Source organism: Ovis canadensis, chromosome 8 (genome assembly GCF_042477335.2).
Source record: "Ovis canadensis isolate MfBH-ARS-UI-01 breed Bighorn chromosome 8, ARS-UI_OviCan_v2, whole genome shotgun sequence".
In the NCBI taxonomy this organism is placed as follows: Eukaryota; Metazoa; Chordata; class Mammalia; order Artiodactyla; family Bovidae; genus Ovis; species Ovis canadensis.
The window spans coordinates 63,700,331-63,726,464 of record NC_091252.1 but is presented as its reverse complement, the minus strand read 5'-3'; the positions used below and the strand labels follow the sequence as shown (position 1 = coordinate 63,726,464).

Sequence of the window (26,134 nt, the reverse complement as noted above, 5' to 3'; positions counted from 1 at the left end):
CACTTTTCCAAAAGAGTCTCTCATGTGAACCCTTCACATCCTAATGCTGTTAAATAAATGAGTCATTGTTATAGTACAGTCATACTTTATTATTCATTTGATATATTGATGGAGACCAGGAACTGGTTTGGTATGTTTCAAACATAATACATGTTGTTCCCAGCTACATATCTCCCACAGTGATTTGAATGGCTGACACTCTTCCAGTGAGGTCATTGATTTAAGGTTAAATTCTTTTAGAGTTTCTATTAAAGAGTATATTCTACCCTATTAATAAGACTTCTCCCCCAATTGCCAAGTAAGATGTCTTTTTTTTTTTTTCCCCTGTTGACAGAGTTTGGTTTTTAATTTTAATAAAGAAGCAGTTGATTGAGACACTGCCCTGGGATCCTCCACTCTAGCAGGAGAAAGTAAATGACTGTTGGACAAGACCTGGAGAAGTGCCCTAGGAGGGCTGTAAGAAAAGTGAGATCAGATTTCAGGGAGGGAGACATAGGTTAGGAAAATCAGAGATGGTTTTGTGATAGAGATAAGCCTTGAAACAGTGTTGAGGATTTCAATGGGAAGTGAGGCAGAAGCGCACCCAAGTGGAGAGAAATGCATAACTAAGGGTGTAGACACACAAAAGCTGGAGGTGTGTTCTGGAGCTTAACCTGCCTGTTAAGAGAATTATAAGAAAGGAGACTATAAAGGCATGTTAGGGAAGATTGCAAAGGACCTTGAAAACCAGATTGAGAAATGTATTCTTAATTTTGATAGCAGTGTGAACTATTGGAGGTGTTTGAATGTGGGAACAGTATGATCAGAGATGGCCTTGGAAAGATCAGTCTGGTGGTGGGTATAGTGAATTGACATGAGACTAGGAAAGTTTTTAGCTCGTACAAAAGTTCAGGAGGTAATAGATAACCCAGGAGGTTGTCAAAGGCAACAAAGTAGGATAAACGTGAGACAGATTACTGGTAATTTCTGACACAGTCGTCTAGGAAAGTAGAAGAAAGCACAGGACTAAATGTAATTCTTTTTCTTCTTAGTTGTTCTAATTTAAAATATTAATTATATCTTCTTGAATGTATGCCAGATCTAGCTTCGTAGGTCAGAGATAGTGTTTGGACACAAGTTTTAATCAAAGCTGTACCACAGAGAAGCACGGATCATGGTATAATTTTTTTTTTCTCCTTTTTAAAGTATTCTTCATTTTCTAACAATTACACCACTTTTATATCAGTTCAAATTTCAGCTTGATCAGCCCAAGACAGACATAAAATGTCTCTATAGAAAATATTTACTTTAGTATGTAATATTTAATAGTGGCAATAGTGTAGTGTTAGTTACTCAGTCATGTCTGACTCTTTGCAACCCCGTGGACTATAGCCCACCAGGCTCCTTTGTCCATGGAATTCTCCAGGCAAGAATACTGGAATGAATAGCCATTCCCTTCTCCAGGATATTGGATTACATGCTCAGTCCTATCTGACTCTTATGAACACCATGGACTGTAGCACGCCAGGCTCCTCTGTCCATGGGATTTCCCAGGCGAGATTACTAGAGGAGGTTGCCATTTCCTCTTCCAGGGGATCTTCCTGACCAAGGGATCAAACCCACATCTCTTGTGTCTCCTGCACTGCAGATGGATTCTTTACCCATTGGGCCATCAGGGAAGATTTCTACCCCTTTTATCTAGTAACTAACAGAAAATTCTTAGGATTGGCTCTGATCGGCACAGTTTTTATCATGTTCTCATTGCTAGAATAGTGGTTCTATTTAGGGGGAAACGGTGTAACTTATTCACTTAAACCTAGGTTACAAGTTCATCCTGTAGCCTTGAGAGGGGCCAGACTGAAGTATCAGGGAGGATATGACTCCCTGAACAAAAAGTGATGCTGTTGCTGGAAGTAGAGTGGATGCTGGAGTTAATGCCAGTACAGAAAGTAGAGTACCTTGCCAAAGTCATAGCTGATGAGAATGGAGCCACTATTTTAACCTAGGCAACTTGATTCTAAGCTACTACATCGCACTGCTTCCTGTTTTATCATATTCAACCCTAGATTGGATCCTGGCTTAGCCTTTGTGCTGTAATCCACTTGTGAGTGCCATTTGTGAACTAATTCATTATGAAATTACAGTGAAGTGCCTATTACTTGCAGCTCTCTAAATAGCATTACTAATTAAAAGTCATACAGGTTTTTCTGTAAGATATTACCACAAAACCTGAATGAAGATTGAGACTATCTTTATTTTTAGAAATCTAGTGAAGTATAGCTTTTACTTTTTTGTGTGACTTTGTGTGTAGTTGTCACTTGGGCTATAAGTTTTACTTTTCTCTTTCTGTGTATTGGTTCACTCGTGTAAGCAATAGTTCTTGGGATCGTCTATGTGTCATGCACTGTACCAGGTCCTGGGTAGTGACCTGGAAATTTAGAACAGAGGTGGCCCCTGCTGTTATGGCATTTATAATCTAGTGCAGAACATGAAGTGTTAACCAAGACTGAGGAGTGTTGTGAAAGACAGGTCTGCTGTGGTAAGAGTGAAGATTGTGGAAGACTGAGCAGAGATGAAAGATAAATGGGTGTTAACCAGACAAAGAGGAAAGGGAGCAATATTATAGGTTCCGGAAGAAGCATGTGCAAAGTCTGGATGGTGTGACTCTGTAAGGGAAAAAACGGTGTATATGTATACAAATAACTGATTCACTTTGCTTTACAGTAGAAACTAACACACTATTGTAAAGCAACTATACTCTAATAAAAATTAAAATAAATTTTCTTTAAAAAAGCTCAAATGCAGCATATAGGTATTCATTGTGAATATGAGGAACTTCAAGTTAGTGATACCTGTATTCTTTCTTCTCTCCCTTTCTTCTCTCCCTTTTGTTAAAAAGTCAAAAATTTTCTTTCTAAGGCTCACTCACTCTTTTCTAAGTCTTGACCCTTTATGTGCTCCTGTCAATTCTCTTCAGCCTCCTCTGATCTCAGGGAGTTGTTTAAACATTATTTAAACACAGTGAAGAAGGCTGAGCGCTGAAGAATTGATGCTTTTGAACTATGGTGTTGGGGAAGACTCTTGAGAGTCCCTTGGACTGCAAGGAGTCCAACCAGTCCATTCTGAAGGAGATCAGCCCTGGGATTTCTTTGGAAGGAATGATGCTAAAGCTGAAACTCCAGTACTTTGGCCACCTCATGCGAAGAGTTGACTCATTGGAAAAGACTCTGATGCTGGGAGGGATTGGGGCAGGAGGAGAAGGGGACGACTGAGGATGAGATGGCTGGATGGCATCACGGACTCGATGGACGTGAGTCTGAGTGAACTCTGGGAGTTTGTGATGGACAGGGAGGCCTGGCGTGCTGCGATTCATGGGGTCACAAAGAGTCGGACACGACTGAGCAACTGAACTGAACTGAACTGAAACACAGTTCATTCTCCCAACAGTTTCTTCCTTTCAGTCTTCTCTTTTTTAGCCTGATCCTCTTGGAATTTGCTTCTTCCTCTGGGCTTTCTTCCTCAGCATTTGATATAAGACCTCTGTTAGAACTTGTTAGGTTGGTGCAAATGTAATTATGATTTCACACCATGAATTTGGGGCTTCCCTGGTGGCTCAGATGGTAAAGAATCTGCCTGCAATGTCGGAGACCTGGGTTCGATCCCTGGGTTGTTAAGATCCCCTGGAGAAAGGAATATCTACCCACTCCAGTATTCTGACCTGGAGAATTCCGTGGACAGAGGAGCCTGGCAGGCTACAGTCCATGGGGTTGCAGAGTCAGACACGACTGAGTGAGTTTTACTTCATCATGAATTTTAAGTCATTATAACTAGGCTCAACCACTTTTTTATTAATCAGAATAGGAACCATTACAGTCAACACATTTTTGCCAGCAATAAATAAGTTTGTTTATCCTGTAGCATAAAAATTTGTGCTCCAGAATTTGATGGACTTTTAGAAAGCATTTTCTGCATCCTGCTGGTTGTAGAAGTGTCTTCCCTACAAAAAGTCATGATGTTTGAAGAAATGGTAGCCCGTTGGCAAGAGGTCAGGTGAATATGGTGGATGAGGCAAAACTTCATAGACCAATTTGTTCAATTTTTAAAGCATCGGTAGTGTGACATGCAGTTGGTCATTGTCATCGAGAAGAATTGGGCCCTCTCTATTGACCAATGCCGGCTGCAGGCTTTGCAGTTTTTGGTGCATCTCATCGATTCACTGAGCATACTTCTCAGATGTAATGATTTTGCCAGGATTCAGAAAGCTGTAGTGTATCAACTCAGCAGCAGATCACCAAATAGTGACTTTGACCTTTTCTTGGTTCAAGTTTGGCTTTGGAAAGTGCTTTGAAGTTTCTCAGTCCATCTGCTGAGCCAGTCGTTACCTTTTTGTTGCACATCACAATCTGATTGATAAATTATTGTTGCATTGAATAAGAGAAGACGGCACTTCCAAATGATGATTTTCTTGATTTGTGGTCAGCTCATGAAGCACCCACTTATCGAGCTTTTTTCCTTTCCAATTTGCTTCAAATGCCGAACGACCATAGAATGGTCATTAGCAGTTCCTGGGCCAAATGTGGTGTTGATGTTGCAAGCTGTCTTCACTGCTTTATGACCCATTTTGAATGTCAAGAAAATCACTCAAATTTGCTTTTTGTCTAACATAATTTCTATAATCTAAAATGAATATAAAATAAGCAGCAAGGAATGTCATTAGCAAAAAAACATAAAAGCAAGAAATGTGCATTAAAATTGTATGTAACATAACTATTTATTTAGAATGAATTCCAATATCAAATGGCAAATTTCAACAATGCATAAACTTCAATTACTTTTGCACCCACCTACTATATTATCTTTTGGGACACTTCATCTATTTCTGTCTTTTAATTTAAATTGAGTTTCATGGTATTAATATACTGTTTCTCTCCCTACCTCTAGCATGTAGTACAGGGCATGGCTCATGGTTAGTGCTCAGTAAGTATCCTTTGAATCGTGTAGAACTTTTAAACCACCTTTGGTAGGCCTATTTTAATGATTTCACAAAATAGTAACCAGTTGAGAGACTTGTATTTTTGCTATTTCCAGATGATTGGCTCTTGAAGTTAGGAAATATATCAGTTCCTTAATCAAAATATTTGTTATTTCTAGACAGTTTTCTGATTTATACTCATGGTCAGTTATTCATTTTGGGGTCTCATAGAATGGAAGCTACAGCCTGATGGAGCTCATACGTTATCTTTCCTTGTACAGCTTCATGTTTTCTTTTGCAGGCTTTGTACTCAGCAGGGGTTAAATAAATATTGGAGGTTTTCTTCAGGGCCATTTTTAGGCATTAATATTTTCAGCTAAACCTTTTATTTTGAAAAAGTTTCAAACTTACAAAAAAAACTGTTGTAAAGGTGATGCAGTGATCTCTAGAAATCCTTCACCTGTCCTGAGTCAACCATTGTTGACATGTTGTTGTTGTTATTAAGTTGTGTTTGACTTTTTGTGACCCCATGAACTGCACCATGCCAGGCTTCCCTATCCCTCACTATCTCTTAGAGTTTGCCCAAGTTCATGTCCATTGATCAGTGGTGCCATGCAACCATCTCATCCTCTATTGCCCTCTTCTCCTTTTGCCTTCAAGTTTTCCCAGTACCAGAGTCTTTTCCAGTGAGTCAGCTCTTAGCATCAGGTGAGTAAAGTATTGGAGCTTCAGCTTCAGCAAAACCCCTTCCAATGAGTATTCAGGTGTGATTTCCTTTAGGATTGACTGGTTGGATCTCCTTACAGTCCAGGGAACTCTCAAGAGTCTTCTCTGGCACCATAGTTCAAAAGCATCAATTCTTGGGCACTCCGCCTTCCTTACTGTCCAGCTCTCACATGCATATGTGGCTACTGGGAAGAGCTTTGACTGTACGGACCTTTGTTGGCAAAATGATGCCTTTGCTTTTTAATACACTGTCTAGGTTTGTCATTGCTTTCCTTCCAAGAAGCAAGTGTCTTCTAACCTCATGGCTGCAGTCACCATCCACGGTGATTTTACAGCCCAAGAAGAGAAAATCTGCCACTGCTTCCACTTTTTCCGCTCCTCTTTGAAGTGATGGGACCTTGAAGTTGAAAGGGCCAGATGCTGTGATCTTCGTTTTTTTAATATTGAGTTTTAAGCCAGCTTTTTCACTCTCCTCTTCCACCCTCATCAAGAGGCTCTTTACTTCCTCTTTGCTTTCTGCCTTTAGAGTGGTATCATCTGTTGTTGACATAAAAGTGAAGTTGCTCAGTTGTGTCCGACTCTTTGCGACCCCAGGACTGTAGCCTACCAGGCTTCTCTGTCCGTGGGATTTTCCAGGCAAGAATACTGGAGTGTGTTGCCATTTCCTTCTCCAGGAGATCTTCCTGACCCAGGGACTGAACCCGGGTCTCCTACATTGTTGACATAGTCATCATTATATTTTAATGAATCCATTTTATCTTCACTGTTAACTTATTCCTTATACCTTTTTGTCATCTTTGTTTTAGTCATTACACTAAGGGTTTATGATACTCATTTTTAATGTATCACAGTCTACCTTCAAACAGTATTATACCATTTTACATATAGTATAGGAGTATATAGGCTATACTTCCATTTCTTTCTCTTGTGTCTTATCTAATCCTTATTATTTATTCTGCATATTCCGTACATCCTGCAATATATTACTGTTGTTGCTTAGACTGTCACTTATCTTTTAAAGAGATTAAGAAAATGGAAAAAGTTACCCATATTTTTACCACTTTCAGTGCTTTTTCTTTCTTTGTGTTGATCCAGATTCCCCTTAAAGACCCGACTTTCACGTTTCTTGTAGTACAGGTTTTCTGGCAACGAATTTTCAGCTTTACTTCATCTGACAATGTCACTGTTTTGCCTTCATTTAGGCATTGGGTGTAAAATTCTAGGTTCAGCTATTTATCTTCCTCAGCACTTTAAAAATATCACACCATCTTCTAGTTTGCATAGCTGAGAACTCTGTTGTTATTCTTAACTGTTTTCTTGTAGGATGTAAGGTTTCTCTCTCCTCTGCCTGCCTTTAAAATTTTGCTTTGTTTTCCCACAGTTTGACTATTAATATGATGTAGTTTTCCTTTTATATTTTCTACTTCAATCAATGAAGTCACTCAGTCCTGTCAGACTCTTTGCAATCCAATGAACTGTAGCCCAGCAGGCTCTTGCGTCCATGGGATTTTTCCAGGCAAGAGTACTGGATTCGGTTGCCATTTCCTTCTGTAGGGGATCTTCCCGACCCAGGGATCGAACCCAGGTCTCCCGCGTTGCAGGCAGACGCTTTACCATCTGAGCCACGAGGGAACTACTTGGAGTTCTCTAAATTAATTTTGGAAGTTTGGGGCCATTATCTCTTCAAGTACTTCTACTCATTACTTCTTTTGGGATTCCAGTTGCAAATATGTTAGTCTGTATTATCACACATTCTTCCAGTTTACGTATTCTTTCCAGTTTCCTTATTCATTCTTCTACCAGTCTGCTGATTCACCCTTCAGAGGAATTCATCTTTCATCTCTGTGCTGAACATTTGTTAAATGTCAACCTTATTTTCTACTAGATCTTCTAATACATTAAAAGTTATTTCAGTGTCTCTATCGGATAAGTTCCAATATATACATCATCTCTAAGTGTGAGTCTGTTGCTATTTTTCTCTCTTCGCAGTGGTTTTTATCATTTTGAAAAATGTTTCTTGTAATTTTTTGATTGATTGAGTGTTACACGTTGATTATAGATGAAGAGTAGAACCTTTAGATATATGTAAAGGCAAAATGATAGGATACTGAAAGAGGAACTCCCCAGGTCAGTAGGTGCCCAATATGCTACTGGAGATCAGTGGAGAAATAACTCCAGAAAGAATGAAGGATTGGAGCCAAAGCAAAAGCAATACCCAGTTGTAGATGTGACTGGTGATAGAAGCAAGGTCCAATGCTGTAAAGAGCAGTATTGCATAGGAACCTGGAATGTTAGGTCCATGAATCAAGGCAAATTGGAAGTGGTCAAACAGGAGATGGCAAGAGTGAACGTCGACATTCTAGGAATCAGCGAACTAAAATGAACTGGAATGGGTGAATTCAACTCAGATGACCATTATATCTACTACTGTGGGCAGGAATCCCTTAGAAGAGATGGAGTAGCCATCATGGTCAACCGAAGTGTCCAAAATGCAGTACTTGGATGCAATCTCAAAAATGACAGAATGATCTCTGTTCGTTTCCAAGGCAAACCATTCAATATCACAGTAATCCAAGTCTATGCCCCAACCAGTAATGCTGAAGAAGCTGAAGATGAACGGTTCTATGAAGACCTACAAGACCTTTTAGAACTAACACCCAAAAAAGATGTCTTTTTCATTATAGCGGACTGGAATGCCAAAGTAGGAAGTCAAGAAACACCTGGGGTAACAGGCAAATTTGGCCTTGGAGTATGGAATGAAGCAGGGAAAAGGCTAACAGAATTTTGCCAAGAGAACGCACTGGTCATAGCAAACACCCTCTTCCAACAACACAAGAGAAAACTCTATACATGGACATCACCAGATAGTCAACACCAAAATCAGATTGATTATACTCTTTGCAGCCAAAGATGGAGAAGCTCTATACAGTGAGCAAAAACAAGACCAGGAGCTGACTGTGGCTCAGATCATGAACTCTATATTGCCAAATTCTGACTCAAATTGAAGAAAGTGGGGAAAACCACTAGACTATTCAGGTATGACCTAAATCAAACCTAAATCAGTGGAAGTGAGAAATAGATTTAAGGGCCTAGATCTGATAGATAGAGTGCCTGATGAACTATGGACTGAGGTTCATGACATTGTACAGGAGACAGGGATCAAGACCATCCCCATGGAAAAGAAATGCAAAAAAGCAAAATGGCTGTCTGGGGAGGCCTTACAAATAGTTGTGAAAAGAACAGAAGCGAAAAGTAAGAGAGAAAAGGAAAGATAGAAGCATCTGAATGCAGAATTCCAAAGAATGGCAAGAAGAGATAAGAAAGCCTTCTTCAGTGATCAGTGCAAAGAAACAGAGGAAAACAACAGAATGGGAAAGACTAGAGTTCTCTTCAAGAAAATTAGAGATACCAAGGTAACATTTCATGCAAAGATGGGCTCGATAAAGCACAGGAATGGTATGGCCCTAACAGAAGCAGAAGATATTAAGAAGAGGTGGTAAGAATACACAGAAGAACTGTACAAAAAAGGTCTTCACAGTCAAGATAATCATGATGGTATGATCACTTACCTAGAGCCAGACATCCTAGAATGTGAAGTCAAGTGGGCCTTAGAAAGCATCACTATGAACAAAGCTCGTGGAGGTGATGGAATTCCAGTTGAGCTATTTCAGATCCTGAAAGATGATGCTGTGTAAGTGCTGCACTCAATATGCCAGCAAATTTGGAAAACTCAGCAGTGGCCACAGGACTGGAAAAGGTCAGTTTTCATTCCAATCCCAAAGAAAGGCAATGCCAAAGAATGCTCAGACTACCACACAATTGCACTCATCTCACATGCTAGTAAAGTAATGCTCAAAATTCTCCAAGCCAGGCTTTAGCAATACATGAACCGTGAACTTTCAGATGTTCAAGCTGGTTTTAGAAAAGGCAGAGGAACCAGAGATCAAATTGCCAACATCTGCTGGATCATGGAAAAAGCAAGAGAGTTCCAGAAAAACATGTATTTCTGCTTTATTGACTATGCCAAAGCCTCTGACTGTGTGGATCACAATAAAGTGTGGAAAATTCTGAAAGAAATGGGAATACCAGACCACCTGACCTGCCTCTTGAGAAACCTATATGCAGATCAGGAAGCAACAGTTAGAACTGGACATGAAACAACAGATTGGTTCCAAATAGGAAAAGGAGTACGTCAAGGCTGTATATTGTCACCCTGCTTATTTAACTTCTATGCAGAGTACATCAATGGAAACGCTGGGCTGAAAGAAGCACAAGCTGGAATCAAGATTGGCGGGAGAAGTATCAGTAACCTCAGATAAGCAGATGGCACCACCCTTATGGCAGAAAGTGAAGAGGAACTAAAAAGCCTCTTGATGAAAGTGAAAGAGGAGAGCAAAAAAGTTAGCCTAAAGCTCAACATTCAGAAAACGAAGATCATGGCCTCTGTCCCATCACTTCAAGGAAAATAGATGGGGAAACAGAGGAAACAGTGTCAGACCTTATTTTGGGGGGCTCGAAAATCACTGCAGATGGTGACTGCAGCCATGAAATTAAAAGACGCTTACTCCTTGGAAGAAAAGTTATGACCAAACTAGATAGCATATTGAAAAGCAGAGACATTACCTTGCCAACAAAGGTCTTCCTAGTCAAGGCCTTTTTTTTTCCAGTGGTCATGTATGGATGTAAGAGTTGGACTGTGAAGAAAGCTGAGTGCCAAAGAATTGATGCTTTTGAACTGTGGTGTTGGAGAAGACTCTTGAGAGTCTCTTGGACTGCAAGGAGATCCACCAGTCCATCCTAAAGGAAATCAGTCCTGGGTGTTCATTGGAAGGACTGATGCTAGAGCTGAAACTCCAGTACTTTGGCTACCTCATGCGAAGAGTTGATTCATTGAAAAAGACTCTGATGCTGGGAGGGATTGGGGGCAGGAGGAGAAGGGGACAACAGAGGATGAGATGGCTGGATGGCATCACCAACTTGATGGATGTGAGTTTGAGTGAACTCTGGGAGTTGGTGATGGACAGGGAGGCCTGGCGTGCTGTGATTCATGGAGTCGCAAAGAGTCAGACACGACTGAGCGACTGTACTGAACTGAACACCTTTTCTGGTAATTAGGATGAGTCAGCCTAGTTTGTTGAGCTAAGTTTGGGATGGTGATTATCGTTACCATTGGTGCACCACTGACTTCAGATTCCTCTCGCAGTAGGTTAGTACTACCGTGTTTTTGATGTGAAGGCTTCAGTGTTAGAGGATTTTTTTAGTTGCTCCTGTACCATTCTTAGCTGACAGCTTGCCCTATATACTTAGGAAGGGTCTCTCATCACATTCTTGCCCCTTCCTAGGGGCAGACTGATTTTACTTGTTTGGTGTAAGAATTAGGTGCTGGAAGGAGTTTTGCAGTTTTCCTGTTTGAACCTCAATCTTGGGCCAGTTCTGTTACCTGAGCCCCAAGGGCAGAGCTTTCTCAGTGATTCTGTCACTTCCCCACTGCCTCTGACTCAGTGCAGGGTTTAAGAATGCAGGGAGATTCTTGTCTGTGGCAGCTGAGCTTTGCTTTTTACAGAAGGGGAGGAGGAGAGCAGGGCAGAGGGTGTGGGGGTGAGCAGTTTCCCTGTCTGTCTTCCAATACTAGAAGACATCCGGTTCATATCAGCATAGAATCTGGCCTGAGTGGGCTTTCTGTCCCTCTTCCAGTGTTTGGGTTGCATTTGCCTCACTTCAGTGCAGACTAAAGGAAGATGTATGTTTCCTGCTCTTTCCAGCAGCAGCTAACCTTTGTCTGCTATCAGTGCAGGGACTCGCATATGGGAAGCTTTACTGTCCTTACCCAGCAGACTGCTTTTGCTACCTGTCAGGGTTGATCTGTGACATGGGTCAATTGCTTACTCCTTCCTCAGTAGTTGATCATCACCTTGTGCTCCTGCAGGCCTCAAATGTAGATGAACTTGTCTTGGTTCTCCTGCTCTAGCTGCAAGTCTTGGAGCAGGTACTAACTATGTACCTGGACCACCTATGGGCCTTTCTCAAATCTGCTGTGTTCACGCTTTTTCATGATCATCTCATGAGGTACAGGGACCATGATAAAAGAATTGAGTGGGTGCAGAATCCCCTTGTGTCTGGGCCTCTTGGAGTTCTAAATTGACATACTTAGCCCTAAAAGAGTTTGTTAAAATTCAGTTGTTATAGCAACATTTTTTTTTTCTGTTTTGGTCATGCTGCACAGCATGTGGGACCTTAGTTCCCCACCCAGAAATCAAACTCACACCCTCTGCAGTGGAAGCGCAGTGTCTTAAGCACCAGTGCTTAAGTCCCAGCAACATCTCTCTTTGCTGTGCTCTGTCAAAGGTGATGAGAAGTGGTTCATGTGTCCCATTTCCTCAAAGGGGCTTGTCATCCTGTGGAATTTAGAGTCCTAACCACTGCACCACCAGGGAAGTCCACATCACTACATCTTAATTAATCTTCGTAGCTTGCTTGTTTTGGAAAATAGGAAATAACTCAAAGCATAAGGACATAGTTGGCCTTTTTTTTTAATAGCAGGGCAGTTCAGCGCTGGGGTAACTGTCATTGGTAGCCCTGAGGCACAGACAGAGGGAAATTGTCACATGGAATAGGGAAGAGGGGTTTGGAAAACTGATCCTTTAGAGATAGGATGCCTTGCTTAATACTGTTGTATGTTGTAAATCAGTTTAAGAATAGTAAAGATAACTGTTGTTAATCATGTTTGGTCATTATTCCTTCTAGGAAAAGTTTATGGATTTTTTTCCCCCAAATACTCAAGAGTATAACTGACTGGTCAGACTGCTAGTTAATTTTTAATGCTTTTGCATGTCAGTTTCCTTTTAGTTAAATGTCAGGACTATTTTTCCTAGTACTAATAATGTCACATAGTAATGTCACATAAGATGACCTTTGATAATTTTGCCAGTCAACCTTCTGAATTGCTGGAGACCTTTATTACATTCCATTTCAGTTTTCCTGAGCAAACCAAGGCATCCAGACCAGATTATTTTAGCCCTTTTGTTAATTGGGCTGGCCATCGTTGCGGTTGTTTGGTGCAGTTTGTATTTCTAAGTTATATTCAGGACAGTTGCTACCTGATTCTCATTTCTCTGAGGTAGTGCTGGTCTCATTTCTAGTCTCCCCACCCCCCTCCTAAAAATTGTGCAGCAGAACTCGACAGTAAGTACTTAAGATACTAATTTTTTTTTTTTATAAAATGTGTGTTTATTTATGTATTTTGGCTATGCTGGGTTTCGTCGTGTCACGTAGGCTTCTCTAGTTGAAGTGCACAGGCTTAATTGCCCTGCGGCACATGGGATCTTAGTTCCCCAACCAGGGATTGAACCCAAAATCTCCTGCATTGGAAGGTGGATTCTTAACCATTGGACCGTCAGGGAAGTCCCAAGATAATAATTTTAATTTTAGAGGCTTTGGTCAAATGTTCTGCCCCTTCATGGTGACAGTGATGGCCCAGAAAACTGAATGGAAGTCCATGTATACAGGCAGAACATTTTTTTATCAATTGACTGGGGGCAGTGGCAGGAAGGGCTTCCCTGGTGGCTTAGATGGTAAAGAATCCACCTGCAATATGAGAGACCTGGGTTCCATCCCTGGGTTGGGAAGATCCCCTGGAGGAGGGCATGGCAACCCACTCCAGTATTCTTGCCTGGAGAATCCCCTTGGACAGAGGAGCCTGGCAAGCTACAGTCCATGGGGTTCGCAAAGAGTCGGACAGGACTGAGCAACTAAGCACAGTGGCAGGGATCCTCAGCCTCCTTTGTCTAAGTCTTTTTCTTTTAGGCTACAATTTTCCAATCATCTGCAAATGTTCTGCTGTGATGGGTGGTAGGAGGTGAATCTTGTTAATATTTTGACACATGAACTTTTACTTCTTGTTTTCAGTTCAGGCCTCTCCTCCACTAACTGTGCTGTTTCCCTGAGGGTGCTGTATCTCATTGCCCTAGGGAGTAAGCCTTCACTTCTTATGGATTTAGGTAGGAAGGGGCTTGTTACTTGGTTGTATGAGATGCAGGAGAGGATTTAAGCATCGTATTGCTTTTTATATTGAGTTGTAGACCATCCTACATGCTCACTTTCAGAACTACCTGGGGTTTCTGATTACTGCACCTTTTGGGGGTTCTGTTGCACATACTGGCTCCCCTCCAAATTACACATAGGCTTTATTTCACCTTTCTTCACTCAGTTAATTATTGCTTATCATTTACTTGTCAGTCTTCCAAAATTTTATTGTTGTCTTCTCCTCTTCAAATTTTTGTGCCTTGCAAGGTTTTGGATAATAGAGTATTTTAGGACTTCCAGATTAAAAGCACTCATTTGCCTCTCACACTCCTCAAATCTTTCTAATGACTACAAAGAATAAATAAAGATTTGAGGAGTGTGAGAGGCAAATGAGTGCTTTTAATCTGGAAGTCCTAAAATACTCTATTATCCAAAACCTTGCAAGCCAACATTCTGTTTATTGTTCTTAAATACCAAGGCCCCCAAAAGATTTAATCCTCTTAATCATTATAAAATCCATTTGTCTTTCATTACTTTCTTTTCCATTTGTCTCGATTGAAAGTAGCAAGTTAATTGCCTAACTTTCTAAAATAATGTGCTGAGTTCTGCTTTTGGTTATAGCTGATTAGCTCCTTTTGGGCTAACAGTACTGCAAATACCAATGATAAACTCAGTACAACATATTAAAAAAAAAAAAAGCTATTAAAAAACACAGGTGAGCAGCCAAAAGCAGACAGAAACTAGAGGGTAAGATTCATCTGTACTTGTAAGAAGGAATTATCACCAGGTGAATTGCCATTTCCTATGGCATTTAACTTGAGGTCATGCCCAGTTTGGTATTGTGAAGGGTGACTGAAATTTAGATGTAGACCCCCAGTCTTGGCTTGAAGAGTTTGGAGTTTGACTCCAGTCAAGTTAAATGCCTGCTGAAATAGTCAATAACCTTTGGAGGAATGTAACAGAATCCAGAATTTGGCTGGCTTAAAGATGACACAATTTGGAGCCTTTGTACTAACTGAAAAATAAGGAAGAAAATACAGAAAAAGTGATCCAGAGAGGAGTATAAGCTGTCTAAATCTTGCATATGGACAAACTCTGGGCAGCCTAACTAAGGCTAAAAGGATTGAACAGAGGTTTTAGTTTTCATTCCCCTACAGGGGAAACAAGAGTTTGGAGTTTGACTCCAGTCAAGTTAAATGCCTATTAAAATAGGCAATAATCTTTGGAGGAATGTGACAGAATCCAGATTTCCTACAACATATTATTTACAATGACCAGAATATAATGCAGAGTTTCTAGACATGGTCAAGGGAAAAGACAACTCTTTGAGACTGACCCTGAGGTGACCCATATGTTGAATTTAGTTCACAAGGATTTTAAAGTACCTATTATGACAATACTCAAGGAAGTAGAGAAACATAGATTATATAAAAAATGAACAAATATGAAATCTCAGAAAGTCTCATCATTTTTCATAATGAACAAATAGACTATAAAAAATGGGAATGTAGACCTGAGAAATGCTATATATGAAATAAAACATTTTACCAAATAGGCTTAATAGCAGATTGGAACTAACAAAAGGAAGCTTAGTGAACTTGCAGATAGATTAATAGGAATTATCCAGTCTGTAGAACAGAGAGGAAAATGACCCAGAGTAAAATGAATGGAGGCTCAGGGACCTCTGAGATAAAATAAAAATGTCTAATGTATGTTTATTGGCAATTCCAGAAGGAGAGGAATAGGAGAATGGTACAGAAAAGTATTTAAAGAAATTTTGGTCAAAATTGGTGAAAGGCCTAAAATTATCAATTCAAAATGAAAGAAAGTGAAAATTGCTCAGTCTTGTTCATTTTGACCTCGAAGACTGTACAGTCCATGGAATTCTCCAGGCCAGAATACTGGAGTGGGTAGCGTTTCCCTTCTCCAGGGGAATCTTCCCAACCCAGGGGTTGAACCCAGATCTCCCACATTGCATGAGGATTCTTGACCAGCTGAGCCACCAGAGAAGCGAAGCATGGCAAATCCACACATGATCAATACAAAGAAAATCACATAGGGGCACATTATATTCAGACTGCTGAAAACCAAAGATAAAGAGAAAATCTTGACAATAACCAGAAGTAAAACAGCTGGACCCTATAAAAAAGGTTGCTGAAGATTAAAAAAAAACAAAAAAAACCATCAACTCTAAATTCTGTATCATTAAAGCTACTTTAAGGACACAGATGAAATAAAATGAACTCTTTTGGATAAACAAAAACTAAGAATTTAGTATCAGCAGACCTATACTACAAGGAGCTCTAAAGGAAATTCATCAGGTAATGGTAATGATACCAGATGGAAACTCAGATCTTTAGGAGATAGTAACTGTGTTAGGAAACAAGGATTAGTCTTTTCTCCCCTTATCTTTTAAAATATACATGATTTTTTCAAGCAAAAACTATAACATTGTGTTGTAGAGCTCCTTAAAGTGGCAGGAATGGAGTGTGGTAAATGGTTCTTATATTACATGTGAAGGGGTTACAACATTAACTGAAGTAAACTTGTTAAGCTTAAGGATATATATTGTAAGTAATGCCTACAACAGTCTCTTAAAATGAAATTCTAAAAACATATTTGGTTAGCCCAAAAGAAGTCACTGAAAGAGGACTAGAGACACAAACAGAAAACTTGGAGGGAAAAAGAAAGAAAACTTGGGTCTGGGGAGGGAGGCTAATAAGAAGGTAGCTCTAAATTCAGTCACATCAGTAATTAAGTGTAAATGTAAATTTTTAATGAAAGAGAGATTTTCTGTGTGTATGTGTGTGTTAGGACCCCACTACATAATGAGAGATATGCTTTGAATATAAAAGACAAGAGTTGGAAGTAAATGTGTAGGAGAAACTATACTATGTAAAAAGTAAATATATGGAATTCCTTGAAGGTCCAGTGGTTGGGGCTTGGTGCTTTCATTCCCTGGGCCCAGGTTTGACCCCCTAGTCAGGGAATTCTGATCCTTAAAGCCATGTGGCATGGCCAAAAAAAGACCAACCAGTAACTATAATAAGATGGGCTATATTGATATCAGATGAAAACTATTACCAGACAAAGAATATTACTAGAGATAAAAATATTTTGTAGTGTTGAAAGGGTCATTAGTAACTCTGTTTATAACCAATAACAGATTCAAAATATATGTAGCAAACATTAATAGAATCAAAAGAAAAATTCAAATTCAGTCATTGTTGTGTATATTAAGCATCTTCTCTCAGCAACTGTTAAAACTAGATAAACATCATGTATAGTTTCATTTCATTTCATAGATAAACATCATATTCAAAAGTTTCATTATTTTATCTCTAAAATAAAACAATGAAAATAATGTGCCATTTCTTTACTGAACACAAGATGGCAGAGTAGTCACAATACTTGCAAAAATGGATCTGCACTGAATACAATGAAATATGCCATATTTTACTATGTGAACACACCTTTTTTCCTTCATTTATTTTAGAGCCAATAAAATGAACGGTGGTGATTAGTGTAATACATAGGCATACCACAGTATAGTATCATAATACTTTGTACATGTGTGATAAACATTAAATAAATTTTTGTTGGACGAATGTAATGTGGGGCTTTGGAGTTACATTTGTTTTTGAATTTTAAAACAAAAATTATTTTAAAATCTAATTATAAAAATAACACTTTTCCTTAGTAGTGGTAGTTCTCAGACTTTTTGGTTTTAAGATCCCTTTACTCCTTTAAAAATTATTGAGGATCCCAAAGAACTTTTGTTTATGTTATTCATATCTATTGATGTTTAGAAATTGTAAGAATATTTAAATTTAATAAAAAATAAATTCACTGTATATTATCATAAATAATAATATTTTCATGAAAAATAACTATGTTTTCCAAAACAAAACATAGTAAATAAGTGGCATTGTTTCACATGCTGGCAATTATCTTTAATGTTTGGCTTTGTAGGTGACAACTATATTCTGACAGCCCCTTCTGTTTTTAATCTTATGCACTTGTGAAAGAATGGGGTTTTTAGAAAAGCAGGCAGCATCTTAGTATCACTATGAAAAAGTTTTGATCTTGGACCACTGAAAGAGTCTTGAGCTGTGGGGGAACCCCTCAACTGTACTTTGAAACTCCCTGACTTATAAAATAGAACAAAGAAAAAATGAAACATTATTAGTTACAGTGTGTGGCCTGAGCCATGGGGATACAGTTCCCTCCTCATGGTGGGCTATAAAGGGTTCACATATATGGTTACCTAACCTGAAAAGTTATGAGAGCCTCCTCTGGGAGATAGATTAATAGATATAAAATATCACTTGAGTCTTATATTGTTCTGTGCCATCTAGAGCTAGGGGTTAAGAATAGATTGAAGCATGCTGCATTCCAGTTCTGAGTTCAGTTATTTGAGATATGAGGTGTGATTCAGGTTCTCTAGGTGGCAAAAGGCTTTTCGTCTCTAACCAGAGTTGGAGAAGTGATTAAAAAAAGAGCTCTCTGGAACTGTAAACTTCACCCATTGCTGCAGAGAATGGAAGATGATCTGGCAGTTGAACATAGATTGCCATATGACCCAGGAAATTCAATCCAATGTATATACTCAAGTAAAATACAAATATATGTCCACATAAAGACATGTACACAAATGTTCATAGCAGCATTATTCATCATAGCTAAAAAGTGGAAACAAGTGTTCCTGAGCTGATGGGTGGATAAATAAAATGTGATCCATCCATACATGGACTATGATTCAGCCATAAAAAGGAATGAAGTACTGATACCTGCAGCAGCATGGATGAATGTTGAAAATAGTATACTAAATGACAGAAGGTAAACACAAAAGATGACATATCATGTGATTCCACTTATGTAAAAATGCCCAAAATATGTAAGTCTAAAGAGACAGAAAGTACCTTTGTGATTACCCAGGGCCAGGGAGGATGGGAGAATTGCTCTCTGAAGAATGTTTCTGCATTTTGTTAAATTGTGGTATGTATTATATGGCCCATGACCCCTATATAGGGAGTCATAATTTTTCACAATATCAGTATCAAAAGCTTGAAGGGAGTCTCCCCTGTAAAGAACTGATGAGTCTCTGTTTTTTTGTTACCATTTTAAAACTTTTTAAGATCAAATCATGAGACTTCTGTAAGTAGTATCTCTTTTATCCTTAGCTGCTAGGAACTTCAGGATCACTTTTAGTTGCTTAGTCATAGTAACTTTAGGTTTGGCAACTGGTATGTTTTTGTTACACTTTTTAAAATTTGTACACACAAACTTACACAAGCTTGAGATTAATGTATTATAAGATGCCCATAGTCTTTATCAGTAGCAGTTGGGGTTTAGATTTAAATGTACAAATTTAAATGTACATGGAAAACCAGAGGCAGTGTTTGCTAAGATGGAAGAGCTCTTTGCATGTAAAATGGCAACATTAGTATTCAGGTTATACCTGAAATGATATTGAAGTGTCTCCATCAATAACTTTCAGGTAACAAAAGACATATTAATACATCTCTGATCAATAAGTTGTAAAGACTGTCATTCTGTGATTGATTTGATAATTTTGAAGTGGCTAGTTTTTATTCTAGGAACTTACGTGAGAGCTCAGAGTTCCAGATATATAACATAAACAAGATAATTTAGTTTGATAATATTAGAACAGATACTGCCAGTGCATTGCCTAAAGAGGTCAGTGTAGCTGTTTTTCTGAGTGTGCTTTTAATTGCACTGCAGCTCTGCTAGGCTGAATTAGCTATAAAATGTACCCCCTGAATATTGCTATGGCATTTTTAAAGTATATGTTCCTAATGGAACTGATTTAGTTTTAGTAAGTGACTCCTCTTTCTCTTTTTTCTCCCCTAGCTTCATTGAGATACAGTTGACCTATAACATTGTATAAGTTTAGGGTGTACAACATTATGATTTGGTATGTGTATATGTTGTGAAATTAAGTTGCTGTTCTTCACAGTGGTCAGCCATCTACTCCTGGTTGGGGTTTCAAAAACAAAATACAAAAAATAAAATATCAGCACAAAGGAGAGGATAGACAGGTAGGTAAGTCAGTAAGTAGCCTCCTTAAATCGCCCTCTACCACTGAAAGTCATCCATGTAAATAATCTGAAAGCACCAGTTGGGTTATGACTAGAGGATCTTGGTCTCAGCTGAGTTTCACACCATTTGGGACTGATGTTTCATGAATCCATTCCTACCCATTTTTGTTCTTAATGTTATTATTAGGATTTAGGTTTTGCAAAATTTATTAGTAGCCTAGCATTAATGAGATTGTATTTTTGGGTCCATTAATACTATTCATTTATGTTTAGAGGGCAATCAGCTGTATAAATCTGCCATACCTGAACAAAAAAAGAGCTTTAGAAAGAAGTTACGTCATTTTAAAATTTAGAAAGTTGCAAAATTCTAAAAGTAAAGTGGTAAGAACTCATGGGAGATGAATCTTGCACTTTAAAAAGAGCTGTTTAAAAGTCATGCAGGGTGCAAATTTATTGTTGTTTAGTTGCTAAGTCATGTCTGACTCTTGGCAACCCTATGGACTATGGCCTGCCTGGCTCTTCTGTCCATGGGATTTTTCAGGCAAAAATACTGGAGTGGGTTGCCATTACTCCTCTAGGGGATCTTCCTGACCCAGGGATTGAACCCAAGTCTCTTGCACTGCCTGCAGTGGCAGGCAGATTCTGTACTGCTGAGCCAGCTAGGAAGCCCGTGGTGTAAATAGAATACAGTAAAGCATGGAGGAAAAGCATAAAGCTAGGTTCTTTGTGACTGTTTTTCTTCTGCCACAGTCAGAGGTCTAAGTTTTAGTTGGTAGGAAATGCTTTTGGGGGAAAAAAAATGGAAAGAGATAAGAGGGGAGAAGAAAAAGAGGGAAGAGAGAATCTCTGAACCAGGGGAGATGCACCTGTCACATTTTGGGACAGGTTTGAAAGTCTCATAATTAGCAAATTACTAATACTGCCAAATGTGGTTGGATCTGACATTTCTTGGGCTTTAATTCCACACAGTGAGGGATTTTATAAGCATTCCTAGTTTTGTGTATTTGAAGGGGATGAGAAGTTCTTTAAGTCTGGAGTCCATCAAAAAGGAGGGTAGGTTATGAGAGGATGAGGGTCGATGTAAAGAACTGGGAGGCAGTCAAGGACACATGAGAGATACAAGGCTCTCTGTGCTGATCAGGGACAGCTGTTAAGCTGCCTGGTCATCTCTCTGCTGTTGCTGAAACACATGGAGTTCCATCAGATTAGATGATCATGTGTTATAGATTTCATGTTCCTGAGAAACACTAGAACTCTGAATGTTCGGAATGCATTCTGTGTCTTTAAAAACCTATTGGGAATAACTCTGATCCTAATCATTACTTCAGACATTTGTGGTTTGTGGGACTTCAGAGCATTAAACAATAGCAAAAATTCCTTCTAAAATGGCTGGGAAAGGTTTATGGGGAAGGAGAGAGGAGGATGCTCTACCAGTTTCCCCCCACCACCACCATTTTCCTGACTTATTTGGAGGATTGCTAAAAGAGAGATTTTGTGAATTTACCTCTCTTTGTTGCCTAAATTGTCTTTAAGTAATTTTATAAAGCAGTTCAGACTGGCTGGTTATTTTCCAAAATTATATTGGTGAGGAAACTGCAGGTACCCTTCTTGGGTTTGAAATTTAACTACTTTCCTTCCAAGATGATTATATAGGATGAACATCTTAAATTATCTGAGTTTATTTAAATTCATGGAAGTCATTACATAAAGAAGGATTAGTCCTGGAAATAAGAAAACCAGTGTTCTCCTTGCACTCTTAGGTGTCTCGAAAGGCTAGGTTTGTCTACTATCTAGTTTTCAAATAAAGGATTAAAAGAAGTTCATTTCCTTGGGAAGGCTATTCAGTGAGCTCTTCTCCTCTATTTGTTACTTCCTATTCTTCCTTCTTCTTAAAAGATAAAAATGTTACCAGAAGGTGGACTCCTTCCAGGGTCCAAGAGTGGACTCTTGTCTAATACTTGGGAATGAATCGTCCAAGGAGACACACATACTGACAGAGCAAAAGACATCATTGGAAAGGGGAACCTGGGTGGGAGAGTAGCAGGGTGAGAGGACCCAGGAGAACTGCTCTGCCATCTGGCTCGCAGTCTCAGGTTTTATAACAGTAAGGGTAGTTTTCCAGGTTGTCTCTGTCTAGTCATCTTACTTGTGCCTGTGATCGCATCTCTCAGTCAAGACGGTTTCCAGTGCAAGGGTTTCTGGAAGGTTGGCAGGTGCGGTCTCCTTCCCTCTTATGCCCTCTCCTGAATTCTTCCAGCTGGCAGTAGTTTTGTCAGTTCTGGGTTCCATGTTGTGAGATAACACTCAAGCAGTTATTATCCTGCCTGGCCATGGCAGGAATGTTTCTGTCAATGTTTCCCTAGCAAAAATATAGTTAAATATATGAACAGATGAAATAAATATTTGGGGAAGATGAAAGAATTCTTAAGATCTAAACAATAATCTTGGTTCCTTGAACAAGTGCAGAAAAGAATTGTGCTTGCTTTCACAGAGTGTGCCTCAGTGACCCAGTCCCCATCTCTCATCCTTTGCTGAGATGATCGATTTATGTTGACAGCTCCATTCTTTTTCATCAGATTCTCCTGCCAGGGCAATAGAGGATGATGTGATAATACGAGAGATAGAGGTGGGGGGAGAGGGATGAGAGGAGAGAGAACTTTTAAAATATTAAATTCAGTGTTTCATGATTTTGTGTGTGTGTTGGGAGGCAGTTCTCTTATAGGTCTTTTGCACATCTTGCAAGCTGAGGCACTGACTGTCTTGTTCTAGCCACCTTTTCAGAAATTTTTGTGTGGTGATCATCCTTCCGTGGTACAGCTAGTGTTTCCTTCTAGAGCAAAAGAGACATTTGTTTACTGTTCAGTATAAACAGAGGTCATGCCTCCCTCCAGAACAAAGGGCAGGTGTATTTACTGCCTGTTTTAAAAGGTTCGGGGCTTCCTGTGCTCAAGGTTCCTTTTCCATCATGCAGCATGTTGAGTGTACAGCTGCTTATCTGGCCTTCTTCACATAGCTCTCTGGGAATTGGGGCTCAGGAAACTTACGTAGATGCTGAATTTTCTAGTTACTGCTACTGATGTAAGTACTCAGCTATCCTTTGTCTCTAACCTGGGAGTCTCGTGTTTTCCGTCAGGACCCATGAAACTAGCAGCCTAACTTGTTAGCTTGCAAGTATGGTGAAACCTCAGACCCTTTATATCCTTGATACTTCTAAGTAATGGTTTGTTAAGTAGGATGTATTTGGAAAAATTTATTGAAACATCTACTTTATACAGTTTTTAAGAAGTTCATTTAGGGTATTATTTCTCCTTATTTGATGTAGGCTTTGTTTATAATGTCAGCCCATATATGGAGTATCATCCTGGTGGAGAAGATGAACTTATGAGAGCAGCAGGATCAGATGGTACTGACCTTTTTGATCAGGTAAGGTGCTGAAAGTGATCATTCTATCCTAGTGGGACCACACTCTCAGGTTCAGTAGTGTGGCTGTGGTAGAGAGAAAGAAAACAGTGGCATAAATTTCAGATGTGTTGGCTTGAAATTTGAAGTGTGGGAAGTTGCTCATAAATAGCAACTGCTCATTTAATTTGCCTTTGAGTTATTTTACTAACATTTTAGAGTTGCTCTCAAATCTGTATCTGAGAGTCTACGTGTAAGTGTTTGCTGCCTTCTCTGCTGGCAACTGTTCACTCAGCTTATATCAGTTTTGATCATGGTGATGATTGACTAATGTGGGCAGTAACTGTTAGAGAAAACAAGTCACTTAGCTTCTTGGCTCTTAGTCTTTAATTGTTTGGGGATTGTTACATAATCAGCCTGTTTTGTCATACTCAATCTGTATGTTGTGTAGAAAGATCATTAATGAATAGGAAACATTTTTCCTAGAGTGATAGCAGAGATTCTGTATATATCAGAAGATATTTAAATGAGTCACTTTCCCCCCTTATATTTATTTAAGTGATTATTTCTTATACTATTTAAAAATTATGTAGTATGTGATAACTACTATCCTTTGGCTGAATTGTTATCTTTAAACAACTATCTTGATAGGAATAGAAATTTGCCTTCCTCTGATGAAAGCTTTATTTTGTACTTTAATTAATAACCATGTTTAATAACCATGATTAATAACCATGTTGTAGTACTGGACTTTACCAGTTGAGATATCTGAACCAGTTGAGTTATTTTTTGAGTTGCCTTCTGAAAAAATGAACTTTAATTTCTGTTCCTCTTATGTTCTCATCCATTTGGAGATTTATTTTTTTACCAGGCTACCAGAAATACAATTTGTTATGTATTTTAATGTACTTACACGCACCTGCTTAAATAGCCAAATATCATTTGCTATTAATGTTTTTACTGGTTTGGAGAAAAGTCATTTTTGCTTATCAGTGATGTTAGGATTCTCCTTGGGAGGCTCTTGTTAATTTAAGGTAAATTCCCATTGTAATTTGGTATTGGTTATCTGCTACCAATGCAAGTGAAATAGAAGAGTTTGGGAACATTTGCCAGGAAAATTTATCTACCAGATTTTCATCTCCTGTGTGTCAACTGGGAAAAAAAAAAAAAAAAACAATGTGAGAATTGTGATTAAGTTTTATTGGTAGCAAAATGAGAACTGTAGTCTGGGAGACGGCATTTCAGAGAGCTCTGAGAAACTGCTCCAGTGGGGTTGCGGGAGAGGTCATATGTTTTTAGTGAAGTGGGGCACATGTAGTCAAGCTCATATTTTGGCAGAGGCTTGCTGTTAGTCACAAAGAGCAGATGTCACTCGTAGTGATTTTAATGCTTTTCTAAGTGTGAGAAGATGTAAGAATTTAGGCTCATAAAATCTTCTCTTGAAAATGTCTAACTCTCTGAAGGCCCTTTTTGCCAGTTTTTACCTGGACATAGAGTGTCTCATTCTTGATCTGTGCCCTGAATTCCTTTCAGGGTATGCTGAAGGTCAGTGGCTACAGTGGCTAGTGACTTCATCTTTGTAGAGGCAGATGGCAAGAGACAATTTTTAGTTGGCTTTTGTAACCTCTTGATTGCTGAATGTACTCTTCCATAGATGAATTTCCAGTAACATCTAGTCCTGTTTATATTTCTTAGTGTCATGTGGTTGTAAGGACCTTATTTAAGCTTCTTTGGGGGGAAGTCATAAGAACTACTATATTGTTAAGTTCTTTAGCAAGTTCTACAATCCTTTTGTTGACTGAAGGAAAAAAAAATGCACTTGGGGCATTACTGTGAACTATCAGAAGCAGTCTGTCAGATAGCTTTGAGAAGCTGTTCCCAAAGAGGTAAGGGAGAAACCAGGATTTGTAGGAATTTTTGCTGGGGTGGGGGGGGGGGACATCAATTGAATATCAAAAGATTATTACTAATCACAAAGAGAAAACCTCTCAAGTTAAAGATTTTAGTGTTTTTCTACGTGTGAAAGTGAAGTCGCTCAGTCATGTCCGACTCTTTGCAACCCCATGGACTATATAGCCTACCAGGCTTCTCCGTCCATGGGATTCTCCAGACAAGAATACTGGAGTGGGTTACCATTTCCTTCTCCAGGGGATCTTCCTGACCCAGGGATCGAACCCAGGTCTCCTGCATTGGAGGAGCCACAGGGAAGCCCCTTTTCTATGTATAAGAAGATCAATTACTCCTTTTTTTTTTTTTTTTTTTTTTTACTTTACAACATTGTATTGGTTTTGCCATACACCTTAACTCTCTAGAGCCAGTATCCTCTTTTTCTCCATCCTGAATTCCCCTTGATGGGTGGTGATGGTTTAGTCACTAAGTCATGTCTGAGTCTCTTGCTATTCCTATGGACTGTAGCCCACCAGGCTCCTCTGTCCATGGCATTCCCCAGGCAGTGCTGGACTTGACTACCATCTCCTTCTCCAGGGGATTTTCCCAAACCCAGGTCTCCTGTATTTCACGTGGATTCTTTACTGACTGAGCCACCAGAGGAGCCTGAATTCCCCTTAGGGCACCCCATAGCAGGCAGCTGTCATGGTTGATTGCTTTACGGCTACAAGATCCTTGTTTATTAAAATGGCAGGCTGCATTCTTTGTCCACGCTAGTTACCAGATTGCTGCATTCCCCTTGTTTGTTTATGACTTTTCCTCACCACAGAAGGAAACTTTATATTCTAGAAACAATAGTGAAACTTCTTGTATCTTTAATATCTAGTATTTGAGTTGTACAAAGAATGTTAAGTAATCTCTTTACTGTCAGACTTCTGTCTAGTTTTTTTCTCACTCCTGATTACTTGCTTAGTATATTCAGTTGTTGGAGGGACAGTGTGATAACCTGTTGATACTTGAGCTTAGTGCACCCTCAGATAACATCAACTCATATTCTTCTTCCCTTTTTTCCCTCTCTGTTTCCTGT

At 39.2% G+C, this 26,134-nt stretch overlaps 1 protein-coding gene across 2 annotated transcripts in view; it reads left to right on the top strand.

Annotated features, from left to right (window-relative positions):
* Positions 1 to 26,134, top strand: part of CYB5R4 (cytochrome b5 reductase 4) — a 115,888-nt gene that overhangs the window by 9,595 nt on the left and 80,159 nt on the right. For both annotated transcript variants that reach the window (XM_069598337.1, XM_069598338.1), the window contains exon 3: positions 23,084 to 23,184. In XM_069598337.1, the coding sequence (XP_069454438.1) occupies positions 23,084 to 23,184 (101 nt within the window). The remainder of the gene's footprint in view (positions 1 to 23,083; positions 23,185 to 26,134) is intronic.